Here is a 16,220-nt window from a genome sequence, read left to right as displayed (position 1 = left end):
GACACCTTCATGGTATATTTTAAAAACTAAGAATAAATAAATCAATTGTAAAGGTATTATTAAAATCTTGCAATCCAAAGTGCTGAAATACAGTTCAGCCTCATAAATCTGTCTTAAAACCTCTTTTCCTCAGCTGTAAATAATATGTGCCCACTGAGGCTTTATGTACATTCCTAAACAGATGTGATGACCGAGAGAGACAAAATATACTCCCTGACCACAGATGTACCATGTATGAGCAGCAACAGAACCTCCTCTTGCTTGTTCTTTCATGTTTGATGGTTCCACATCTATTGCATGTGGTATCAGGGAAGCATTCAAGCAGGCTCCTGGCTGGAAGGGTGGCCTTAAAGTTCTCTCTCTGGACTTCAGAAACAATCAAGACAGAGTCCATCAAGCGATGCCCATCTCCCTCCAGCCTCAGATCCTTTTGGGTGAACATGGCTGGGGATGTACGTTGAGAAGGCAAAACACTGGATTTAAGGGAATCTTTAAGAGGGAACAAAAAGCTTGTCATCTGCTGACTGGTATTTGAGGTCTCTGTATCCCCTAAGTCTCTGGTGATACCTAATTGCAAGGAGGAAGTTTTGATCCAGATCAAATAGGCACATAACCAGTCCTAGCGCCATCAGCTTTCCAATGTCAGTTCTCTAAACTGACAAGCCAGATGCTAAATGGGTGTTTCCCAGTGTCGATGCTGAAAGCTGGCATACATAGTTTGCTCTCTTGACCTGCTTTATACACTTAACAGCTTGCATGTATAACCCTTTTGATGTGTGCTTGTAAATCCATTTTTTTGGTTCTTTAGTAATAGTTGATTGTGCTGTTTGTTTGGGTCCCCACAGTTTGAGAACACAGCTTGTAAAATACAGGTAGAGATGGAGAGAACAAGCTAACTTTTGAGTCATGACTTAAGTAAACTGGAAAACTGGAGATCAAACTGTGACTCAGTTAAGAACTAAGGAGACTTGTTCCCTACTAGTGACTAGTTAAGTCTTCTAACTCAGGCAAAAGGTAGGTTTGGTCACTGACTCCACAAGCAAAACTGTACTCAAGCTGCTTGCAGCAATTCCTTGATTTAAGAGTTTTTCATGTATTGCATAGTGCTTAGGTGAAAACTCCGTTTTTGTTTTTTTTTTAAACTACATGCCAGGTTTTAATGAAAACCAATTCCAGTTTGCTACACTTTTAATTACTTTTTAAAAAATGTATATGTATTTTATAAAAGTTCTTTATATTATTTCACAAAATGTAGTGACATAGTTTAGGAATTTTTTCTTGACTGCTTTCTCAAAGAAAACTATTCATTTTTGAACACTAATCATAAAATACCTGAATGCTGTGCTTCTCCCTTAATTCAAATCAGACTTTGAGAGAAACATGCATATTTTATTTTGCTTGGTTTGCCATGGCATTTATACATTGTACCTAGGAAAAGTAAATCCTAACTCTTTCTCTTTTTTCTCTCTCTTATTTCTTCTTCTTTATGCTAAGAGGATTATGCTGGTAAGTTGTCTGGTTTCTATACAACTTTATAAAAATGGTAATGCGAGCGCACAGTTTTGAGTTGGTGTTTTTTTTGTATCAGAGGCTCAGACCAAGTATAGTAATATTATGGCTTTAGAGAGAAATTAGTTTAAAATAAATCAAGGGATCTTGATTGGGATTTTTGGAAACTAGTAATAGATATGGTTTCAATCTAGCAAGCTACATGAAGAAATGCCATATGCATATGATCATCTGTATGGAATTCGGAAGAGCTCCTTGTCCGTATGAAGCTCTGTCTGCTTTAATCCTTTGCTTGATTAAGACCATAGAGGTTTTTGGTTTCCTCTTCAAATGTGTGCAGTATCTGAGTAAGGTTTCCTAATATTGCAGCTCATTCAGTGAATGTCATGGAATGGTTATGCATATGTGAGTTTGTGCCATTCCTTACAGAAAAGAAACTCAGTTTGTGAAAATCACCCCACACGCTGGCATTGTTTTCAATCTTCTGATGGTCTTGGAGGTACCAGAGCTGAATTATCAGGGGGACACGAGCAGTTTTCCTCCCTGCAGATGTCAAATCTGTACCTCTTACATGAGTGTTTTGGTGGACATCACTCTCCAGAAGGAATGGGTATCTTGATGTGTTTGCTCTATCCCAAATGCAGAACAGCAACAGCATTCTCAGCAAACAGCTTAGAAAGGGATGGCCATTCAAAGAGTGCTCACCAGAAGCTATGTAAGCAGATACTTCAGTAACGAGTGTCACTTCACACAGTGAATTTCTGTCGGCTGGTTGTGCCTTGTTGCTGGTTTTGCCCCTCTCAGTGGCTTAGTTTCAACTGCAAAAGAAAGGAACAAAGGTATAACCGCTGTTTTTTACAAAGGAAACACACTTGCCGATGGAAACAAGCATAGATGTACTCTGTTACCATGTTAAAACACAATGCAGAAATACTAACTGGCCCTGCGAGTTCAGTTGGTTATTTTTATTTTCGTGCCTTTTTTAAAAGTGTATAAAGCGCAGTAAGTTGTTGAAATGTGTGTTGCAGCGGCTCCGGGTAACTTTGGTCAGCAGCAAGTCCCCAGCGGCAGTACAGCAGCGCAGGTGCAGGGGGAGTAAGGGAAGGTCAGTCAGTTTTCTGTGCCCGCTCGCTGCTTGGCTCCTCCCCTGGGCATTTTTCCACTTGAAACTGCTCTGAGGTCATTTACCGTTCGTTACACAGAAGACCTGCAAGAGCTGCAATGTGGGAATTAGCCAGAATTCAAGCAGGCAGTCATTACTAGAGAGCTCCATGCTAGTGCATCCCAGGACACTTCTCCAGAAGTAAATACTCTAAGTAAAATGTTTCTACCATGAAGGTGTAAGAAACGCTCTTTGGAAGCTTTCACAAAAAAAAAAAAAAAAAAAGCAAAAGCAAATTGGTGCTTTGGAGACATTAGTGTGTTTAGTGAAGTATTTTTTTCCCTCTGTGGGCTTCAGCACTTCTTCATTTTGCTGTCGAAAGCAAAAGTAAGTGCTCACTGCCAGCAAAGCTGTGGTGGTGCCTCTGGCTTGACGATCCCCTCGGCAGTAACAGTTAGTGTCGTAGCAGAGTGTGACTGTGTGAACTTCTCATCATGGCTTCAGGGCTAAAGAGATAAACCTGAAATAAATGTTTGCTGGTTTGGAGCCTTGTCTGCAATGAGCCTTTTGACTCCACCTCCTCTCTTAGTGAAATCAGGTCAGTGGAAACTATTTCTAGCAAGCGTGTGCCAGACTCCTCCACAGGATTACCTAAGGTCAGACAGACTCTACTGGGTAAACGTCATTTCTCTCATAACCGTTGAGGCTTGCTCAGTGCAGAATGCAGCCCGTGTTATGGGGAGGATCCCCACAGCAGGCTACAACCGATGCTGACATCTTCAGTTCCACTGACCTGTGCTTATGGGAAAATTTATTGTGTTGGGGCAAACCATGTTTAAAAATTACATTAACTGGTATGTTTTCATTTGGAAAGTTTAATTAGGGGGTTAAAACCCTTTACTGATCATTCTCTGTAAACTGTTGCATCTTTGTCTTCTGTTACTTTTCAAGGTATCTAATGTAAGGTAACGACAGTTTGGGAGCTTTTTAAACTTTTTTTTTTTTATTTGTTGAAATTTTCTATTTCATACCAACTCACTGGGACAATTTCTTGATTTTTTTTTTTTTTTAATATTTTTTCTAGTTAAAAGTTGGCCACTGTGGTTTGTGTGTGGGAGGTACAAGGCAGCTACATCTAAGATTAAACTCTTAGCCAATATCTAAAACATTGGGGGGGGGGGAGTCACACCACATGTAAATCAAAATCTGTGTTCCCATGCTAATTTGTAACTGTAGTGCTTAATAGGACAGGTGAAGAGGAGAGGATGTAGCATCACCACTCTGCATGTGGCTGCAAAGCCTTTGGCAGGTGTTCAAATACAATGGAGTCGAAATAATTTAGACTTCTTAAATGTGTTTTATTTCAAATGATTCCTTTCTAGGGGTAGGTCTTCATGTCCAAAGGAGTGCCAGAAGAAGGGAGAGCTCCAGTACTGCCATTGTTTTGTTGTGCTCTGCCCTTTCCTGCAGTGAAGGGTTGGTCCCTCAGTGAGATCAAGTCAGTGGGAGAATGGTAGACAGGTGAGGGAGGAGCAAGATGCTCCGTGTTCACCTGAAACTCTGCTTACCCTTTGTGTGAGGCATTTAATGATATCTGATACTGATCTTGTGAAAGATTTAGAGGATGTTTTCCCATTGCCACTGTACAGCAGGTTTCCATCTTCCCGAGTATGGTATAGAACAGGTATGTAGATGTGTAATACAATGATGGCAGGAAAGAGAACTGAAGGTATCTCAGATGCAGTTTGTGGGTCTCCCTCACCCACAGTATCAGCAGCATCACTTTTGTGCTCACTTGTCTCATTGGGGGTTGGGATTTGAGGAAGGCAGACCACCGTCTTTTCTGATTAAAATGCGTGAGAGGTGGTGAATTCCTAATATAGATGAAGAAAGCCACTCTTCTCTGTGTTTATACATTGTATGACTTCAGTGCAGAGTGCATTTCTGCTTCCCTTAGATAATCAGCACATCAGGATTGTTTGCATTTTGGTTGTCTCTGGCTTACGATGGGGGGCCCAATCTTCTAAGACAAGTGTCTAAATTTAGGCACTTAAAGGCACACAGTTTTGGCTCTGAGCCTGAGGTTTAAAGTTACCCACTTCAATATTGGCATGAAGTGCTTGCTGTAAGACACATATGCAACAAATTGAACCAATTTGAAACAAGTGTTACTGTTCACCCATAAAGCTAAAAGGTCAAGCACTGACAAAATAAAAATCTGTGTTTATTGCAGCAGAACTGCTGGTTCACTGACAGCCTCTGTCTCTCTTAAGGATTAAAAAAAAAAAAAAAAATCTGCTTTTTTGTATGCTTAAAGGATTGGGATTTATGTACCTTTGAAATCAAAGCTAAATTTTTGTCTGAATAGGAAAATTACTTGGAGCAATAGGATGTCAAAGATAATGGTGGAAACAACTTCCAAATAACTTTTCTTGAAAGGTGAATTGGAATAAAAATTACAATGACTATTTCACAATATTGGAGTTGTCTGGAAGGTGAAAAGTCATTGTTGAATTTGTCCATTCGTTAGCTGCAATCAGTGGACTAGGTGACCCAAGGAGAGCTGCTGTGTTATGGTTGTATTCCAGATCTGTGTATATTTAAGGTTGTTCCGGATTTTAAGTGCAAGATTTTATACTGACATTTCAAGTAGAGACTGTTGAACTGGTAAAAATAGTTTCTGATTAAGAAATTGGCTGATATTGCGTGTTCTCTGGTTTTGGCTAGAAAATGCAAATTAGCCATGTGGAATTACATGTGGACTCTTGAAAAAGATCAGCTATATTTAGTATTTAAAAAAAAAGACCACTTACGATGAAAGAATGTCTTTGTCCAGTATTCTTGTGTTTACCATGCTCAGCATATTAATTATCTTGAAAATCAGTTTGATTTATCGTAGTGGGATAGTCAGATTGCATACAGTTTATATTAGCTATTGGGTTTACATTTGGCTGTAACCAGTAGGTTGATTTAGTCAAGGGTGATTCAGAATATCTTTAAAATCTCTGCAGAACATGAATAGTTGACTGTTATTTTAGACAGAGGTATCACTGAATGTAACTTGTGCTTTTACTTTCTTACTTTGAGAAACCAGTGGGGAAAATACAGTGCTCAAACTAAAAAAAAAAAAATCCTTCAGCTTTTTTTTCTTTCATTGAATTCCAGAAAATATATTACAATATTTAAAATGAATAGCCATAATATTTGGAGTAATCATCTACGTTTCTTAAAAAAAGTTCCATATACTTGTCAAACTCTGGAAATAGCAGGTACACAAACTTGGTTTTAATTTCCATGTTGAAAACATTGTTTATGTTCAAGCAGAAACCACTGTATGGTTTGTGTTGATAATTTATCACCAAGTCGAGAAACAATTCATCGTACCAATACTCAGCAAAGCCAAATCTCTTATGTTGAACTGGTTTTACATATAATCACCATGATTAGTGATTTGAAAATATCCTCATCACCCATTACAACCTCCTGGCCATTGCGGTGGTAAAGGTCTCGTAGGTAGTGTGAGATCTGGGCACCCCGTGCTGGTGTCCCCAGTGGCAGAGCGATGGGGACAGGCATTGTTAGCAGGTGCTTGTCCATTGCTTTGCCTGCCATGGGTCCTTCCAGATTACAGATGTTCTGTGCCAGGTTTTGTGTTTTGGGCTCCACAGCTCTTAGCAACTGTATATGGACCACAATTAGCCCTGGAGCATCTGCCTATGAGGGACGGGTTAGTTGTCCCCATGGTTTCCCCCCATCTTTCTTCTTATGTACCTCTGAATCTGTGTCCTTTACCCTCCTGGGGGCTAGCTCCTGATGCCACCAAGGTGAGTTTTGCCTTTTTTCTATTCCTTAGCTGCAGCAGCTCACATTTGCCTGCAATGCTAAGAAGCTCCATAAAGCTGGATACTGGAAGTATAAGCAGCCCCTACTGAACATAGTTCGCTGCTTGTCTGGTTGGCCCCAAAGCTGCTGGGTGGTTGTAGCCTGTAAGCATGGCTCAGGTACAGATAGCTCATGTTTTTGGGAGGCTCCAGATCCCACATGCCCAAACACTCTCAGTTGGACGGCACATCTCTGTCCACAAGGCACTTGCATGGCCAAGAAGCAAGTGGGGAAACTGCTGGGCTGACAGCTGTTCTGGTATTTGAATGCAGTCCTAGCTGATAAGGCTATTCATGTGGGGAAATAAGCACGTGTATCTGCAGAGTCAACTTTTTTTATAGGGCACTGAGAAGACAGACAATAGGAGAGTAACAGTAAGAAGAGCCAGAGTTACATTACAACAGCATTGCTGTATTCTAGTGTTGCATTGTGTGGGGCTTGAATTTGGTCTTTGCCTGAAAGGAAGCCCAGTGGACTGCAGAAGCTGGTTGTTTCCTAGTGGTACGATTTCTTCTGAATTACAATTTGCACTGCTGCAGGATGGGAAGACATAAAATAAGGCTTTGTGTGCACTTAGCAATTAAAAATTCTGGTGCAAGTTACTGTGGGGTTGTTTTGAACCCAGGCAATTGTCTTATGCCTGAGTTCCTCCTTCAGTTTTAATTGGATGTTTTTCACTTGTTGCTAATAGAGTTATGCCTTTTAAAGGGATAAAGACATTCAGTAAGAACTTGGGAATAATTTGTATTACAAGACATGTAACTGTTGTTTCTGTCTTTGTTATAGTCCACTGATGATAATTACACAGAAGATCACAACACTTGCATGCCAGTTACATGATGGTAAGAAAAGGAATCTCTTCCCATGTCCTGAAGACAGCGTTTTTATTCCAGTCCATTCTGTGGTTGAGTTACAGAGTTGGATGAATATAGTTCAGCAAATTGCTCCAAATGAAGATGAATGATTTGTGGAGAAAAACGAGAAACTTCAAGTTTTGATCAGTTCTCTAGGATCAAACTGTCTTTGCAGTAATGAAGACAACTGTTTTCCTCTTTGGGTGCTCTACTTCCTTGGGGCCTGATTTGGATTTTAGCTAGTACCAGTATCTGCTGTTTAGATGCCACAGTGCATCTCCATTAAGCGCTCTGAAGCTGTTACTGATTCTCAGAAATCAAGGGTTGTGTTTGCTTAGGTTCAATCATTAATGTTAATGTAGCAAAAATATGCTATCATTGATATATTCAGTGATAGTTTACTCCATAAGTTGAGAGATGGAATTCAATAGCTGTTTCCCAGTGCAGAAGGAAGCACAGTTGCAAGCAAAATAACATTGTCTTCAGTCTTGTTCTGTGCTGTGACAAAGAGAACTATTATTTCCCTGTAAAATGCCTGTGTCTAGTTCAGTGCAAAGGCTAGAAGTGTCAGATGTCATCAGTACCGTTATTGCTCATGTCTACTGATGTTGCGGTGTGAATTTCTGATGGTCTGAGGCCCACTGCCTTATAAACTGTGAGCGGCTAAGTAAGTAGCCTGCTATGGAGTTGTTACGATCTGGGGTTTAGCTGATGGCCACACCGCAGACTGCAGGGTCTGGTATCGTTTGCAAGTCATGTTTACACAGGTGGATCTGCTGTTTTTAGCTGACTATAATGAGTGCACCTTGAAGCTTGGCTAATTGTCCTTATCATTGACATTCTGCTGGGGCTTCTCTGCTTCTGTCATTTAAGCTTGCCGGCTCAAGTATTCTGCGTGCCCTAGTGGTGTGCAGCCCAGATGCACACCTAGAATATTGAAGGTAAACAAACAGACAGAAAGGAAGAGATAACAGCAGAGGCAGGAGCATTTTAAGCAAAGCAGAAATCCACGGGTTAATGAGGGTGGAAAAGGCTTCTTACTTTGTAAACATCCATATATGAAGCGGTTGATCAGATGGAGGCAGCTTTACAGTTCAAGCATCGGTGACAACTTTCTATTTGTAAAATTTTAATGTAACTGCCCTTAAATGGAAACAGACAAACAAAATACCCAGCCCTTTAAGTGCTTAATTGTTTCCCTGGAACTCACATTCTCAGTATTTACAAACTGAAATAAGGGAGAGAAAAGGGAAATCAGCAGTTTATCAGCAGTCTTTTTAGGAAATGGGTCTTGTGTGTGTATTGGTAATGGCCAGTAAGTTTAGAACAGTAGTGTTGATGCCAGGCCCCTGATCTTGTGAAGCTCTATATATTGCATGCTCAGCATCAAGTGCTGTGATTCATCCCACGGTGGGTTGTTCTGCTGAAGTCAGTGAGATTTCTCACAGTATGCACAGCTAAAACTTCAGAGTCAAGGTTTTGAGATACTGGCTATGAACAACATCTGTTTATACGCTGGCCATCATACAAGACTTTTCCATAGTTTCCTGGGACAGCGAGTCTGTGCTCTACCTCTGGCCCCAAAGGTCTCGGGCGCTCAACAGGAGGTTGCCCTTCCAGTCTAGACCTTGTACAATTCCAGATTATTACTGATGTTTGTATTTAGGCTTGCTCCAGCAGCAAGCAGCCAGGCTGCTTGTTCACACCAGTGGAGCTTCTGTTCCGAGAGCCCCTTCTCTTCCACTGCTCACTCCTCCTGCTGTGAAATGCTCCATTTCTCACCAAGGACCCAGCGGGAAGCTTGTGTTTAAATGAGCCAGCGGCTTCTGGGAACAGAGGTTTTTCCAGTCCAGGACTGTTAGTAGAGGCTGCTGGGGGGTCACTGCCTATTGGTGGCATTGGGAGTGGCATTGTGTGTGTGTGAATACTATGGCTGCTCTTCCTGAAAGTGTAGCAAGGGTGAGAAAGGTGGAGTGAGGTAAGGAACTGGGTGAAGAGGTCGGGTAGAACACGAATATACTTGACCTAAAAGTTAGGAATTGCGCTGTATTGCAACTGCCTGTGACAAAGCAACCTTGAAGCTTGAGACTTTAGAAAGTTATCTGTGGGATGCAAATGTAAGGCTTTGGGGATAGCTTTCACAGTTTGACTTTCGGAAAGATCTAAAGTGACTTCTTTCTTTCTAGGAATAGGGCGACAAGCTGAGGAACTCACTGCTGAGCAAAATCGGCTTGCTGTGAAGTAAGATTTTAATTCCCCTACTAATTTGTGTTTAATTTCATCCAAAGTAGTCCAGGGTTTGGGTTGTGTTTAGGGTTTGTTTTTTTTCCTTTCAATGTCAGGACCAACTTCATGGCCTGGCCGTGAAAATGTTCCTTGCTTCTTTCCAGTCCATGATAAGACAAAAGTCCTACCTGCTTTTTCTATTTGCTTGAAAAGTTTTGTTTTTCCAGTGTGGCTGTCAGTGCCCTCCTTGCACAAACACAGCTTCTTTGCTATATTCCTTATTTCTTCAATCCAGGACTTTTGCCTCTGTCACCCTGTGCTGGCCTACTGAAGTACTTGGCAATATCTCATTGACTTAAATATATACTCCATACGCAACAAAACTAGTCTTTGCTGAAGCAACTTTTTATATTCGGGCTAAGACTGTACTATATAGACTTCTTAGCTGTTGTCTTCATCCTATCTATAATATGCTATTTTACCAAGTAGAATAATCCTCATCTGTCAGCAACCCACTGTATAGTAAAAATCCATTTTGGTTTGACTCTGACACTTCAAGTACTGCTTTTCTTTACTGTCATTTTTGGACACTGGAATTTTATTTTTCCTTTCCCTCTCTGTAATGTTAATACTTATGGTCCTTCATGTTGTGTGACTAGTTGTCTCATTATTCAGAGAGAGATACCATGCTGATCCCATGATTGAGCACCTTTCTTTTTTCTATTTTGTGTCTCAATACAAATGCAGGATGCAGGCGAATCCCTTTTTTCCTTTTTTTTTTTTTTTTTAAGAGTAATTAGTGTTACAGAATTTGTCTTAGAACTGTAACTACATTTTACCAGGAAGTATTTGTTTAAGGCCAAGGCAATTATTTTCTTAATTTCTAAGGCAGAAGATTCAGCCATCAGAAAATTTGCCTATGAACTTCTAAAAGTAAGAAGAGAGTAATTTCTTGAAAAACAGAAGTCCTGTAGGGAGACTTGTATAACTTTTCCTGTGGCCCATAGCTTTATGTCTATTTTTAAAACTTAGAGCATAATGTTTAACTGCACTGAGCCCTTGTGACCATATGATTAATTCTAGTCAGATTCTCACCAAACAGGCTTTTTTTTTTTTTTCCCCCCCTTGTTCAGTAGATGAGCTCATAATAGAAAAGTGCATGCCAATAGCTCAAGTGTTGGTGGCAGACAAGTCATAACTGAAGAGTTTTAAATCCCCTTTGGTAATACAGCCTTTTGTCTTCCCTCCTGTTCTTGGTCTGTTTTTGTTTCTCACTCATCCTCTGTACATTCCTTCGTGCATTGCTCATGTCTCCCCACCCACCCATGTGCAGAATCTAAATTGAAACTAGTGACTTTATTTTTAATCTTACTGTAGAGCTCAGAAACACAAATCATGGACTCGTTTTTCAGAATAGAAAGATGAGCCTTATCCCAAATTGTTTGCTGCATCTTTCTGTGAAATGCTTTCATGAGAGAACATATCATTCGGGCACTAACATAACCAGCAGGGTGGATGCAGAAAATCCTGGCCAAGCTAACTGTTTATTCAAACTAATTCTGCTTCAGAATAAAAGTAGGCAACAGCAAATGTTTAACTGTTGATTAGTTTTTCTGCTAGAAATTTATGTTTTGGTCTGAAAGAATTTTAAGTGAGTTTCGGTTTATGCGTGTCCATCTGTGTCTTGGACAGGAAAGTCTTGAAACACTGTGCCCTAATTTCTATTCTCATCTGGGGACTCCTTGTTTACTCGGATGGTGACTGTTAGCACATTTGTGGAGAGCACTGTGTATCCCAGTGCAGAATTTAGATGTTGGTGTTCTCTGCTGCATAAATAAAGCAAGCCCAACAATTTACTAATTACACTAGCAGTGAGAGGCCTGTGCATCTTATTTTTCCATTCTACTCATCTGTAGCAAAGACAGTGAATCTTCTTCATTTTACATCTAATGTAAAAACCCCCCAAGGAACTGCACTTTCAAAATGGAAATAACGAACATAATGGACTTTGCTTGACTTTCATCTTCCGTTGTCTTTGATTTATGTGTATTTTCTCTTTAGTTCCTTTTCCTGTTCATGATGAAATAGAGGCAATTACTTCCTTTATTTGCACAGTAGGACAGAGTGCCTCTTCATTCTCTTCCTCTGTCTCACATCCCACTTCCCATTTTTCAGAAGGCTGAACTGAAGGGTGGGTGAGAGCTCCTTTCAAGCCTGAGAGTCCTGGTCTTAAATGCTCCCTGCCCTGTGGTTTGCATAATAAGGCAAGGTACTGCATTGCACAACTTGGTGAGACCAGCCGTTACTCAGCTTGTGGTCTGCCAGCCGTTACTGGTCCCCGATATGCTGGACAGATGTCCAAAACCAGTTGCCGGCTTCTTGCTCCTGGTATTGCTGGCCTGTTCAAAATATGCAAGTCAATTTCTTTGAGAGTGGGTATTTAAGTTTATGACTGTTTTTAACTAAAATGTTTCTAGTAATAAGATTACAACTTATCAAATCAGTAGCATTCGTTCACAGGTAGCTTAAGCACTTCCATGTTACCCTTGTTCTGACTGCCATCTGCCAGACATCACTGGGATATAAGAGAGGCTGTGCTTCTTTTTCTCCAAAACAGATCTAGTGAGCCTTCAGCTGGGGGGAGGGTGGTAGGAGAGAGCTGGGCATGGAGACAGACAGTACAACAAAAAGCATTTGTGAAAACCTTTGCTGGGTTTTACCTTGATTTGATTTTTTTTTTTTTTCCTGTTTTGTCATGTGTGGATGATTTTCACAGGACAAGACCTTCTTTACTGGAGTATTTAAGCTATCTCCTCAATTTTATGAGCATCATAGCTGGGCCTTGCAGCAATTACAAGGATTATATAGCCTTCATTGAAGGGAGGCATGTGCACATGAAACTGTTAGAAGTGAACTGGAAGCAGAAGGGTTATGACAGACTTCCTGATCCTTCTCCAACTGTAAGTTTTAAAATGACAAAGATTAATTGCAAAGGGCAGGAGAGTACAGCTTTGTACATGATTCTCATAATTAAAAACTAAGAAGAAAATCCATTTTTAGATTATCTTTCTAGTAAATGTTATGGTGGGGGTTTTTTTCTATGAAGTGGCTGCTGTTTTTATCACAGGGTCAGGGGTGAAGGGGCTAGTGTCTTCCTCTTGTATCCCCCAAATGACTTTGGCTTGCAAAACAGGTCATTGGTTAATGGGTGTCCTTCGTGCAGTGATGGGAATGGTCTGCAGGTTCTGGCAATGAAGGGTTGCAGTTCAGCTCCAAACAGAAGAGTCAATGTCAGGAAGAAAAAACACAACTATCGCCTCTCACCTGTAGTGCAGGAGATGTTAGAAATACATGAATCAGGGCTACTCAGAAGCTGTAGCTTGTCCAGGTGCTTTGCAAGAGATTTTCACACTTTAATATTATTCAAAGGTAATTTTTCACATACAGTTAATGCTTTTTTTTTTTTTTTTTTTTTTTTTTTTTTTTTTTTTTGTTATTACTTAAGACCTTCTTATAAAATGACCTTCTTGTAAGGCAGGATGACAGCATGAGAACCAGATTCTTCTCTCTTACCTTAAGGTGACACTGAATGTGTAGCTTTGTGAGTGTGTGCAGAATGTCTCCTCTGAAAATAAGTGCCTATACATACTCGATTTCTGTTGCACATGGTTGTATTTCTACTAATTTCAGTGATGTTGCTTCTGACTAGTCTGATTGAGGTCAGAATAAGGCCTGTATTGTGTTAGATGCAAGTCAGCAGAGGATATTAAAATTTGAATTGTAACCATTTAAAGATAATTGCACAATTAATTTATTCCTGAATGTGAAGAAGATATAAAGTGAGTACTTAGGATCAAAAAATGCATTGTTGTTTCAATAGTATGTTGCACTTTATTAGTCTTTTGAGAACATGAGTCAATTTTTACATGGTACCCAAGTGCCAGATTTGCCTTTTTAATTAGGACTATATCAAGGAGAGTTTACTCCTAATGTGTATTTGAAATTGAGCTTTTAACTACTGACATGATTGTCAATAATATAGTATATAGAAAGCTAGGGGGTGGTAACAGAAAACAGTACTGCTTAGCAGGTACCCTATATGATAAGAAGGTAGGCATGCTGTGTAAGATGTATGCTTTTTGGACAAGTGATTTTTAGAAAGACCTCTGGATGGTAACTGGGCCTACTATTGTACTAAATACTGATGGTATTGGCTTCCAGGAGGAATCCAGTCTTTAGTTCCAGGACTTGGCAGTCCATATAGAGAAGATTTCTCCTTTACATTGTAGAGTTTGATGTTTTATTTGTTTCCTTTCTCATTTTAGGACTTTCTCTAACTGAAGTAGGAGTATCCTATGAAAATCACCAATATTGACTTCTAATTGCCCTTTGTACCTATCTATAGGTAGATCAGTAAAACAAACCAAAACTTTTCTTTGCTACCTCTTCTAAATTAATTATCAACTTTGTAAGTGCTAACTTCATTGGTTCCTGAAGTGCATTGGTTTTGTATGTTATGAGTACTGCTTTTTTTTTTTTTTTTTTCCTTAGGCAAATGTTTCTAATCATTGTTTCATTGTTCTTTGTGCTTTTTAGGGAGCAGTGATGTACAAGCTGTGTATCACACTAGTATCTCTCATTTTATTCTTGACACTTACCAAGAACTTTCCTATGGCTTATATTATTGATAATGAATTTCTTGATAAAACACCCTTCTTGTCAAGACTTGGTTACCTGTATGTTGTAACACAGGCAGCAAAACCAAAGTATTACTTTGCATGGACACTAGGTAAGTCTGGCTACATCATTTATTTTTGTAGGTAACAAATAAGTTCTTTAATGAGGGAGGGGATCTGAAACATTGGAGGGGGGTGGAATTAGTCCCTATAGTTCCCATGGGAGATGTACACATGCTCCTGTAGGCAGTGGACCCCACTGAAGTGGAGAGATGTCAAAAGTTTTGAAAAATGTGCATATAATCTCTTCTAGCTTGTTTGACATCCCCTGCCTCTGGAACCAGATCTGCTTTTCAGCTTCTTGCCAGTCAAGTCAATGTAATGATTTCCTCTTATTTAAAACTTTGTAATTGTACCAAAATATTTTTAATGGGAATTCTTAGGGGAAGAAAAGTTTGCCTCTTCTAAACCTTGATTTTTATGCTTTATTCATAATTTGCCACTTACTTCAGTGGGGTTGGGAGGTTAAAATTGGTCACACTGGCTCAGGCTTTACAAGTACATTACAGTGCAAGCAGACCTCTCACTTCCTTTAGGGACATCTTTAGCACACACATCTGTATTAGAAAGCTGTGGTGCTCATTGGGGGGCCGAAGTTAGGCTTTGCTTCTAAGGCACTGTGTAATCCTGTACACATGTTAGCTTTCAGCAGTCAAGAGAAAGGATTGGAGAGCCATGGGGAAGGTGGGGAACAAAGAGATGATGGGAAGGACCCAAGAATCTCTGCAAGGAAAAGGAGAAAAGGAGGAGGAGGGCTAATTATAGAGAGAAGCAAATTTCTTTTATTGGGAGCTAGCTAGACATGTGAACAAAATAATCTTTTTTGTATTTTACCTTCTTCCTTTTAGAAGTCACCTTTCCCATCTATGACACAAATCCTTCTAGGTCAGGCTGAGGATTGAGAGACTGAATTTATTTGTTGATATTACAAGACTTTTTGTGTAGGGATGATCCCGGAAGCCCAGCCAGCAGTGCTTACACCTGAAACTGAGAAGTGTGTCATTGAGCTGGGATGGAAAGAGCCAGTGAAACTCATTGCGAGGCTGTGATTAAACTTCTGGGAATAAAAAAACCCTGACAGATCAAGGGAAGACAGCCAGGACTGGCATGTGTGGGATGGGAAACGCTTTGGGATAAAGCATTGCTTGCTGAGAAACTTATTTTTGTGGGATCCAAAATTAAATTGTTGCCTCCATTTTTTTTTTTCTGGCATTATAGTTAACTAGAATTCTATTGTTATAGTTAAATGAAAGTCCTATCAAAGAGATAAAGTGAACTTGGATTTGTGACATGACTAAGCTGTAGAAACCGTAGAAATATCTTACAAATGAGAGGGTTTGGGAAAAGCATGTATTGCATACTGGAGGGTGAGGCCTCCATTATTCACGTGTCAAATCCAGGCAGCAGAACAGCAGACACTTTATCCCTTCTCAGTTTAGCTCTTGGTGGCATGGTGGCCCAGGGCATTATAAAAGTGCCTGCCAAAACGCCCGATAAGCACTTCCTGTCCTCAGGAAAGGACAGTCACGCTATTGTGCGGGAGCCACAATTCCTCCAGATCGATGGAAAGACAGAAAATTCGGCTTCTCGCTACATTAGCAATAGTCATGGGAATGTGGCTGCAAACCTAACTCAGAACTGTCGATGAAACCAGTTTGGGACTGAGCGCCTGTATCCAAGGAGCTGTGAAAGTGATGGGCCAGAGGCGTTGGAGTCAGCAGGGAAAGCGCTGCCGGGCTTTGCAGAACTTGGGGTGTCATGAGCAGTTCAAGGGTGGACAGTTGCAATTCTTCTGCACTTTACACCTTGCTCTGCAGACAGCAGCTCGGGAAGCAAGAGCCTGAGGAGTCTGCTGTATTCTTATGTCCCTGAATTTCTGGTTTCTTGGTTTTGGCAAAGAACACTGCCACC

The 16,220-nt window shown here is 40.3% G+C and overlaps 1 protein-coding gene across 3 annotated transcripts in view; it reads left to right on the top strand.

Annotated features, from left to right (window-relative positions):
- MBOAT1 (membrane bound glycerophospholipid O-acyltransferase 1) overlaps positions 1-16,220 on the top strand; it is a 57,735-nt gene that overhangs the window by 30,169 nt on the left and 11,346 nt on the right. For all 3 annotated transcript variants that reach the window (XM_074897908.1, XM_074897907.1, XM_074897906.1), the window contains 4 exons: positions 7,280-7,335; positions 9,534-9,588; positions 12,350-12,533; positions 14,170-14,362. In XM_074897908.1, the coding sequence (XP_074754009.1) occupies positions 7,280-7,335; positions 9,534-9,588; positions 12,350-12,533; positions 14,170-14,362 (488 nt within the window). The remainder of the gene's footprint in view (positions 1-7,279; positions 7,336-9,533; positions 9,589-12,349; positions 12,534-14,169; positions 14,363-16,220) is intronic.

This window comes from Athene noctua, chromosome 2 (genome assembly GCF_965140245.1).
Source record: "Athene noctua chromosome 2, bAthNoc1.hap1.1, whole genome shotgun sequence".
NCBI lineage: Eukaryota > Metazoa > Chordata > Aves > Strigiformes > Strigidae > Athene > Athene noctua.
The sequence above is the reverse complement of the archived record's forward strand: the minus strand, read 5'-3'. Positions and strand labels throughout refer to the sequence as shown.